The sequence below is a fragment of the Oncorhynchus tshawytscha genome, linkage group LG15 (genome assembly GCF_018296145.1).
Source record: "Oncorhynchus tshawytscha isolate Ot180627B linkage group LG15, Otsh_v2.0, whole genome shotgun sequence".
NCBI lineage: Eukaryota > Metazoa > Chordata > Actinopteri > Salmoniformes > Salmonidae > Oncorhynchus > Oncorhynchus tshawytscha.
The window spans coordinates 38,348,308-38,358,307 of record NC_056443.1 but is presented as its reverse complement, the minus strand read 5'-3'; the positions used below and the strand labels follow the sequence as shown (position 1 = coordinate 38,358,307).

General features: G+C 54.0%; 1 protein-coding gene across 3 annotated transcripts in view; it reads left to right on the top strand.

The window, feature by feature from the left end:
- LOC121839431 (F-box/WD repeat-containing protein 7-like) overlaps positions 1 to 10,000 on the top strand; it is a 32,905-nt gene that overhangs the window by 10,405 nt on the left and 12,500 nt on the right. For all 3 annotated transcript variants that reach the window (XM_042298540.1, XM_042298539.1, XM_042298541.1), the window contains 2 exons: positions 1 to 83; positions 2,954 to 3,088. The exon at positions 1 to 83 is cut by the window's left edge and continues 59 nt beyond it. In XM_042298540.1, coding sequence (XP_042154474.1) covers positions 1 to 83; positions 2,954 to 3,088 — 218 coding nt within the window. The remainder of the gene's footprint in view (positions 84 to 2,953; positions 3,089 to 10,000) is intronic.

Sequence of the window (10,000 nt, the reverse complement as noted above, 5' to 3'; positions counted from 1 at the left end):
CCAATGGGCATTCAGCTCAGCGGAGACGTGTGACTTCAGGTCCGCCCCCCTCCGGCCTGCAGGACTGGCTGCACACCTTCCAGGTGAGAGAGACACCTAAAACACAGCCCCTCCCCTTTCTCCCCGCCCATCTCTCCCCAGCCCATTTCTCCCCAGCCCATTTCTCCCCAGCCCATTTCTCCCCAGCCCATTTCTCCCCAGCCCATTTCTCCCCAGCCCATTTCTCATCCCAGCCCATTTCTCATCCCAGCCCCTCTCTCTCAGCCCAGCCCCTCTCTCTCAGCCCAGCCCCTCTCTCTCCCCAGCCCCTCTCTCTCCCCCCCGCCCATTTCTCCCCGCCCATTTCTCCCCCTCCCCGCCCATTTCTCCCCGCCCATTTCTCCCCAGCCCATTTCTCCCCAGCCCATTTCTCCCCAGCCCATTTCTCCCCAGCCCATTTCTCCCCAGCCCATTTCTCCCCAGCCCATTTCTCCCCAGCCCATTTCTCCCCAGCCCATTTCTCCCCAGCCCATTTCTCCCCAGCCCATTTCTCCCCAGCCCATTTCTCCCCAGCCCATTTCTCCCCAGCCCATTTCTCCCCAGCCCATTTCTCCCCAGCCCATTTCTCCCCAGCCCATTTCTCTCATCCCAGCCCATTTCTCTCATCCCAGCCCCTCTCTCTCATCCCAGCCCCTCTCTCTCAGCCCAGCCCCTCTCTCTCAGCCCAGCCCCTCTCTCTCATCCCATTTCCCCCGCCCATTTCTCCCCCTCCCCGCCCATTTCTCCCCCGCCCATTTCTCCCCAGCCCATTTCTCCCCAGCCCATTTCTCCCCAGCCCATTTCTCCCCAGCCCATTTCTCCCCAGCCCATTTCTCCCCAGCCCATTTCTCCCCAGCCCATTTCTCCCCAGCCCATTTCTCCCCAGCCCATTTCTCCCCAGCCCATTTCTCCCCAGCCCATTTCTCCCCAGCCCATTTCTCTCATCCCAGCCCATTTCTCTCATCCCAGCCCCTCTCTCTCATCCCAGCCCCTCTCTCTCAGCCCAGCCCCTCTCTCTCAGCCCAGCCCCTCTCTCTCATCCCAGCCCCTCTCTCTCTCCCAGCCCCTCTCTCTCTCCCCGCCCATCTCTCCCCAGCCCATTTCTCCCCAGCCCATTTCTCCCCAGCCCATTTCTCCCCAGCCCATTTCTCCCCAGCCCATTTCTCCCCAGCCCATTTCTCCCCAGCCCATTTCTCCCCAGCCCATTTCTCCCCAGCCCATTTCTCCCCAGCCTCTCTCATCCCAGCCCCTCTCTCTCATCCCAGCCCCTCTCTCTCTCCCAGCCCCTCTCTCTCCCCCAGCCCCTCTCTCTCCCCCAGCCCCTCTCTCTCCCCAGCCCCTCTCTCTCACCCAGCCCCTGTCTCTCCCCAGCCCCTCTCTCTCTTCCCAGCCCCTCTCTCTCTCTTCCCAGCCCCTCTCTCTCTCACCCAGCCCCTCTCTCTCACCCAGCCCCTCTCTCTCCCCAGCCCCTCTCTCTCCCCAGCCCCTCTCTCTCTACCCAGCCCCTCTCTCTCTACCCAGCCCCTCTCTCTCTACCCAGCCCCTCTCTCTCTCACCCAGCCCCTCTCTCTCTCACCCAGCCCCTCTCTCTCTCACCCAGCCCCTCTCTCTCTCTCCCCCAGCCCCTCTCTCTCTCTCTCCCCAGCCCCTCTCTCTCTCTCTCCCCAGCCCCTCTCTCTCTCTCTCCCCCAGCCCCTCTCTCTCTCTCTCTCTCTCCCCAGCCCCTCTCTCTCTCTCTCCCCCAGCCCCTCTCTCTCTCTCTCCCCAGCCCCTCTCTCTCTCTCTCCCCCAGCCCCTCTCTCTCTCTCTCTCTCCCCCAGCCCCTCTCTCTCTCTCTCTCTCCCCAGCCCCTCTCTCTCTCTCTCTCTCTCTCCAGCCCCTCTCTCTCTCTCTCTCCCCAGCCCTCTCTCTCTCTCTCTCTCCCAGCCCCTCTCTCTCTCTCTCTCCCCAGCCCCTCTCTCTCTCTCTCTCTCCCCCCAGCCCCTCTCTCTCTCTCTCTCTCCCCCAGCCCCTCTCTCTCTCTCTCCCCAGCCCCTCTCTCTCTCTCTCTCTCCCCAGCCCCTCTCTCTCTCTCTCTCCCCAGCCCCTCTCTCTCTCTCTCTCTCTCTCCCCAGCCCCTCTCTCTCTCTCTCTCTCTCTCTCCCCAGCCCCTCTCTCTCTCTCTCTCTCTCCCCAGCCCCTCTCTCTCTCCAGCCCCTCTCTCTCTCTCTCTCCCCAGCCCCTCTCTCTCTCTCTCTCTCTCCCCAGCCCCTCTCTCTCTCTCTCTCTCTCTCCCCAGCCCCTCTCTCTCTCTCTCTCTCTCTCCCCAGCCCCTCTCTCTCTCCCCCAGCCCCTCTCTCTCTCTCCCTCTCTCTCCCCCAGCCCCTCTCTCTCTCTCCCCCCAGCCCCTCTCTCTCTCCCCAGCCCCTCTCTCTCTCCCCAGCCCTCGTAAACAGACTGCTTGGTGTGTCTCCCTAACTACAGCCAGAAAGCCTTGGGAGCCGGGAGCGTTTTACCCATACAGCGAGGCATTCTGAGTAGTATAATGGGATAGAGTGATGTTACCTGGTACAGACAGCTGGCAGGTCTCCTCCATAGAAGACGTGATCAAGACGTTACCTCACTCTCTCTGCTCCCTCTCTCCCCTCTCTCTCTGCTCCCTCTCTCTCTGCTCCCTCTCTCTCTGCTCCCCCTCTCTCTGCTCTCACTCCCCCACTCTCCCCCTCTCTCTGCTCCCCCTCCCCCTCTCTCTGCTCCCCCTCTCTCTGCTCCCCCTCTCTCTGCTCCCTCTCTCTGCTCCCCCTCTCTCTGCTCCCTCTCTCTCTGCTCCCCCTCTCTCTGCTCCCCCTCTCTCTGCTCCCCCTCTCTCTGCTCCCCCTCTCTCTGCTCCTCCTCTCTCTCCTCCTCTCTCCTCTCCCCTCGCTCCCTCTACCTTCCTCCCACCCCCTTCCTTTAGGCGTGGAGTGCTCCTGAGCGTCTATTGGCTCTGGATGAGTTGATTGACACCTGTGAGTCCAATCAGGTGAAGCACATGATGCAGGTTATTGAGCCTCAGTTCCAACGAGACTTCATCTCCCTGCTGCCCAAAGAGGTGAGAGGACACACACACACACACAGGACAGACACACACACATTAACAATGTCTACAATGTATTTCTGATCAATTTGATGTTATTTTAATGGACATTTTTTTTTGTGCTTTTCTTTAAAAAACAAGGACAATTCTAAGTGACCCCAAACTTTTGAACAATAGTGTGTATGTCATTGTTGTTAAATGGTGATAGGTCAGTGATATGACTGTGTGTCTCCTGTAGTTGGCCCTGTGTGTCTCCTGTAGTTGGCCCTGTGTGTCCTGACGTTGATATGACTGTGTGTCTCCTGTAGTTGGCCCTGTATGTCCTGACGTTGATATGACTGTGTGTCTCCTGTAGTTTGCCCTGTGTGTCCTGACGTTGATATGACTGTGTGTCTCCTGTAGTTTGCCCTGTGTGTCCTGACGTTGATATGACTGTGTGTCACCTGTAGTTGGCCCTGTATGTCTCCTGTAGTTGGCCCTGTGTGTCCTGACGTTGATATGACTGTCTCTCCTGTAGCTGGCCCTGTGTGTCTCCTGTAGCTGGCCCTGTGTGTCTCCTGTAGTTGGCCCTGTGTGTCTCCTGTAGTTGGCCCTGTGTGTCTCCTGTAGCTGGCCCTGTGTGTCTCCTGTAGCTGGCCCTGTGTGTCTCGTGTAGCTGGCCCTGTGTGTCTCGTGTAGCTGGCCCTGTGTGTCTCGTGTAGCTGGCCCTGTGTGTCCTGACGTTGACATGACTGTATGTCTCCTGTAGTTGGCCCTGTGTGTCTCCTGTAGTTGTCCCTGTGTGTCTCCTGTAGTTGGCCCTGTGTGTCTCCTGTAGTTGGCCCTGTGTGTCCTGACGTTGATATGACTGTGTGTCTCCTGTAGTTGGCCCTGTGTGTCCTGACGTTGATATGACTGTGTGTCTCCTGTAGTTGGCCCTGTGTGTCTCCTGTAGTTGGCCCTGTATGTCTCCTGTAGTTGGCCCTGTGTGTCCTGACGTTGATATGACTGTCTCTCCTGTAGTTGTCCCTGTGTGTCTCCTGTAGTTGTCCCTGTGTGTCCTGACGTTGATATGACTGTGTCTCCTGTAGTTGGCCCTGTGTGTCTCCTGTAGTTGGCCCTGTATGTCCTGACGTTGATATGACTGTGTCTCCTGTAGTTGGCCCTGTATGTCTCCTGTAGTTGGCCCTGTGTGTCCTGACGTTGATATGACTGTGTGTCTCCTGTAGTTGGCCCTGTGTGTCTCCTGTAGTTGGCCCTGTATGTCCTGACGTTGATATGACTGTGTCTCCTGTAGTTGGCCCTGTATGTCTCCTGTAGTTGGCCCTGTGTGTCCTGACGTTGATATGACTGTGTGTCTCCTGTAGTTGGCCCTGTATGTCCTGACGTTGATATGACTGTGTGTCTCCTGTAGTTGGCCCTGTGTGTGTGTCCCTGTGTGTCCTGTAGTTGGCCCTGTATGTCCTGACGTTGATATGACTGTGTGTCTGCTGTAGTTGGCCCTGTGTGTCCTGACGTTGATGTGACTGTGTGTCTCCTGTCGTTGGCCCTGTATGTCTCCTGTAGTTGGCCCTGTGTGTCCTGATGTTGATATGACTGTGTGTCTCCTGTAGTTGGCCCTGTATGTCCTGACGTTGATATGACTGTGTGTCTCCTGTAGTTGGCCCTGTGTGTCCTGTCGTTGATATGACTGTGTCTCTCCTGTAGTTGGCCCTGTATGTCCTGACGTTGATATGACTGTGTGTCTCCTGTAGTTGGCCCTGTGTGTGTGTCTCCTGTAGTTGGCCCTGTGTGTCCTGACGTTGATATGACTGTGTGTCTCCTGTAGTTGGCCCTGTATGTCCTGACGTTGATATGACTGTGTGTCTGCTGTAGTTGGCCCTGTGTGTCCTGACGTTGATATGACTGTGTGTCTCCTGTCGTTGGCCCTGTATGTCTCCTGTAGTTGGCCCTGTGTGTCCTGATGTTGATATGACTGTGTGTCTCCTGTAGTTGGCCCTGTATGTCCTGACGTTGATATGACTGTGTGTCTCCTGTAGTTGGCCCTGTGTGTCCTGACGTTGATATGACTGTGTGTCTCCTGTAGTTGGCCCTGTGTGTCTCCTGTAGTTGGCCCTGTGTGTCCTGGACGTTGATATGACTGTGTCTCCTGTAGTTGGCCCTGTATGTCTCCTGTAGTTGGTCCTGTGTGTCCTGATGTTGATATGACTGTGTCTCCTGTAGTTGGCCCTGTGTGTCCTGACGTTGATATGACTGTGTGTCTCCTGTAGTTGGCCCTGTATGTCCTGATGTTGATATGACTGTGTGTCTCCTGTAGTTGGCCCTGTATGTCTCCTGTAGTTGGCCCTGTGTGTCCTGATGTTGATATGACTGTGTGTCTCCTGTAGTTGGCCCTGTGTGTCCTGATGTTGATATGACTGTGTGTCTCCTGTAGTTGGCCCTGTGTGTCTCCTGTAGTTGGCCCTGTGTGTCCTGACGTTGATATGACTGTGTGTCTCCTGTATTTGGCCCTGTGTGTCCTGACGTTCATATGACTGTGTCTCCTGTCGTTGGCCCTGTATGTCTCCTGTAGTTGGCCCTGTGTGTCCTGACGTTGATATGACTGTGTCTCCTGTAGTTGGCCCTGTGTGTCCTGACGTTGATATGACTGTGTGTCTCCTGTAGTTGGCCCTGTATGTCCTGACGTTGATATGACTGTGTCTCCTGTAGTTGGCCCTGTGTGTCTCCTGTAGTTGGCCCTGTATGTACTGATGTTGATATGACTGTATGTCTCCTGTAGTTGGCCCTGTATGTCTCCTGTAGTTGGCCCTGTGTGTCCTGATGTTGATATGACTGTGTGTCTTCTGTAGTTGGCCCTGTGTGTCCTGATGTTGATATGACTGTGTGTCTCCTGTAGTTGGCCCTGTGTGTCTCCTGTAGTTGGCCCTGTGTGTCTCCTGTAGTTGGCCCTGTGTGTCTCCTGTAGTTGGCCCTGTGTGTCTCCTGTAGTTGGCCCTGTGTGTCTCCTGTAGTTGGCCCTGTATGTCTCCTGTAGTTGGCCCTGTGTGTCCTGATGTTGATATGACTGTGTGTCTCCTGTAGTTGGCCCTGTATGTCCTGACGTTGATATGACTGTGTCTCCTGTAGTTGGCCCTGTGTGTCTCCTGTAGTTGGCCCTTTATGTCCTGACGTTGATATGACTGTGTGTCTCCTATAGTTGGCCCTGTATGTCCTGACGTTGATATAACTGTGTCTCTCCTGTAGTTGGCCCTGTGTGTCTCCTGTAGTTGGCCCTGTATGTCCTGTAGTTGATATGACTGTCTCTCCTGTAGTTGGCCCTGTATGTCTCCTATAGTTGGCCCTGTGTGTCCTGATGTTGATATGACTGTGTCTCCTGTAGTTGGCCCTGTGTGTCTCCTGTAGTTGGCCCTGTGTGTCCTGACGTTGATATGACTGTGTGTCTCCTGTAGTTGGCCCTGTGTGTCCTGGCGCTGATATGACGGTCTCTCCTGTAGTTGGCCCTGTGTGTCCTGACGTTGATATGACTGTGTGTCTCCTGTAGTTGGCCGTGTGTGTCTCCTGTAGTTGGCCCTGTATGTCCTGACGTTGATATGACTGTGTGTCTCCTGTAGTTGGACCTGTGTGTCCTGATGTTGATATGACTGTGTCTCTCCTGTAGTTGGCCCTGTATGTCTCCTGTAGTTGGCCCTGTGTGTCCTGACTTTGATATGACTGTGTGTCTCCTGTAGTTGGTCCTGTGTGTCCTGACGTTGATATGACTGTGTGTCTCCTGTAGTTGGCCCTGTGTGTCCTGACGTTGATATGACTGTTTGTCTCCTGTAGTTGGCCCTGTGTGTCCTGGCGTTGATATGACTGTGTGTCTCCTGTAGTTGGCCCTGTGTGTCCTGACGTTGATATGACTGTGTGTCTCCTGTAGTTGGCCCTGTGTGTCCTGACGCTGATATGACTGTGTCTCCTGTAGTTGGCCCTGTATGTCTCCTGTAGTTGGCCCTGTGTGTCCTGACGTTGATATGACTGTGTCTCCTGTAGTTGGCCCTGTGTGTCCTGACGTTGATATGACTGTGTGTCTCCTGTAGTTGGCCCTGTATGTCCTGACGTTGATATGACTGTGTCTCCTGTAGTTGGCCCTGTGTGTCTCCTGTAGTTGGCCCTGTATGTCCTGATGTTGATATGACTGTGTGTCTCCTGTAGTTGGCCCTGTGTGTCCTGATGTTGATATGACTGTGTGTCTCCTGTAGTTGGCCCTGTGTGTCTCCTCTAGTTGGCCCTGTGTTTCCTGACGTTGATATGACTGTGTGTCTCCTGTATTTGGCCCTGTGTGTCCTGACGTTCATATGACTGTGTCTCCTGTCGTTGGCCCTGTATGTCTCCTGTAGTTGGCCCTGTGTGTCCTGACGTTGATATGACTGTGTCTCCTGTAGTTGGCCCTGTATGTCCTGACGTTGATATGACTGTGTCTCCTGTAGTTGGCCCTGTGTCTCCTGTAGTTGTGTATGTACTGATGTTGATATGACTGTGTGTCTCCTGTAGTTGGCCCTGTATGTCTCCTGTAGTTGGCCCTGTGTGTCCTGATGTTGATATGACTGTGTGTCTTCTGTAGTTGGCCCTGTGTGTCCTGTAGTGTGTGTCCTGATATATGACTGTGTGTCACCTGTAGTTGGCCCTGTGTGTCTCCTGTAGTTGGCCCTGTGTGTCCTGACGTTGATATGACTGTGTCTCCTGTAGTTGGCCCTGTGTGTCCTGACGTTGATATGACTGTGTGTCTCCTGTAGTTGGCCCTGTATGTCCTGACGTTGATATGACTGTGTCTCCTGTAGTTGGCCCTGTGTGTCTCCTGTAGTTGGCCCTGTATGTCCTGATGTTGATATGACTGTGTGTCTCCTGTAGTTGGCCCTGTGTGTCTGATGTTGATATGACTGTGTGTCCTGTAGTTGGCCCTGTATGTCTCCTGTAGTTGGCCCTGTGTGTCCTGATGTTGATATGACTGTGTGTCTCCTGTAGTTGGCCCTGTGTGTCCTGATGTTGATATGACTGTGTGTCTCCTGTATTTGGCCCTGTGTGTCCTGACGTTCATATGACTGTGTCTCCTGTAGTTGGCCCTGTATGTCTCCTGTAGTTGGCCCTGTGTGTCCTGATTGATATGTGTGTCTCCTGTAGTTGGCCCTGTGTGTCCTGATGTTGTTTTGACTGTGTGTTTCCTGTAGTTGGCCCTGTGTGTCCTGATGTTGATATGACTGTGTGTCTCCTGTAGTTGGCCCTGTGTGTCCTGATGTTGATATGACTGTGTGTCTCCTGTAGTTGGCCCTGTGTGTCTCTGTAGTTGGCCCTGTGTGTCTCCTGTACGTTGATGATATGACTGTGTCTCCTGTAGTTGGCCCTGTGTGTCCTGATGTTGATATGACTGTGTCTCCTGTAGTTGGCCCTGTATGTCTGACCTGTGTCTCCTGTATGGCTGTGTCTCTGTAGTGGCCCTGTGTGTCCTGATGTTGATATGACTGTGTGTCTCCTGTAGTTGGCCCTGTGTGTCCTGATGTTGATATGACTGTGTCTCCTGTAGTTGGCCCTGTATGTCTCCTGTAGTTGGCCCTGTATGTCCTGACTGTTGTCTCCTGTATATGACTGTGTCTCCTGTAGTTGGCCCTGTGTGTCCTGATGTTGATATGACTGTGTGTCTCCTGTAGTTGGCCCTGTGTGTCCTGACGTTGATATATACTGTGTGTCTCCTGTAGTTGGCCCTGTGTGTCCTGATGTTGATATGACTGTGTGTCTCCTGTAGTTGGCCCTGTGTGTCCTGACGTTGTATTGGCCCTGTGTCTCCTGTAGTTGGCCCTGTGTGTCCTGGCTGTTGATATGGCCCTGTGTGTCCTGACGTTGATATGGCCCTGTGTGTCCTGGCTGTTGATATGACTGTGTGTCTCCTGTAGTTGGCCCTGTGTGTCCTGACGTTGATATGACTGTGTGTCTCCTGTAGTTGGACCTGTGTGTCCTGATGTTGATATGACTGTGTCTCTCCTGTAGTTGGCCCTGTATGTCTCCTGTAGTTGGCCCTGTATGTCCTGACGTTGATATGACTGTCTCTCCTGTAGTTGGCCCTGTGTGTCCTGACTTTGATATGACTGTGTGTCTCCTGTAGTTGGTCCTGTGTGTCCTGACGTTGATATGACTGTGTGTCTCCTGTAGTTGGCCCTGTGTGTCCTGACTTGATATGACTGTGTCTCTCCTGTAGTTGGCCCTGTGTGTCCTGATGTAGTTGGCCCTGTGTGTCTCCTGTAGTTGGCCCTGTGTGTCCTGATGTTGATATGACTGTGTGTCTCCTGTAGTTGGCCCTGTGTGTCCTGATGTTGATATGACTGTGTGTCTCCTGTAGTTGGCCCTGTCTCTCTTGTAGTTGGCCCTGTGTGTCCTGGCGTTGATATGACTGTTGTGTCTCCTTTAGTTGGCCCTGTGTGTCCTGATGTTGATATGACTGTGTCTCTCCTGTAGTTGGCCCTGTGTGTCTCCTGTAGTTGGCCCTGTGTGTCCTGACGTTGATATGACTGTGTGTCTCCTGTAGTTGGCCCTGTGTGTCCTGATGTTGATATGACTGTGTGTCTCCTGTAGTTGGCCCTGTGTGTCCTGGCGTTGATATGACTGTGTGTCTCCTGTAGTTGGCCCTGTGTGTCCTGACGCTGATATGACTGTCTCTCCTGTAGTTGACTGTGTGTCTCCTGTATGGCCCTGTGTGTCTCCTGTAGTTGGCCCTGTGTGTCCTGACGTTGATATGACTGTGTGTCTCCTGTAGTTGGCCCTGTGTGTCCTCCTGTAGACTTGGCCCTGTGTCTCCTCCTGTAGTTGGCCCTGTATGTCCTGATGTTGATATGACTGTCTCTCCTGTAGTTGGCCCTGTGTGTCCTGATGTTGATATGACTGTGTGTCTCCTGTAGTTGGCCCTGTGTGTCCTGATATGAC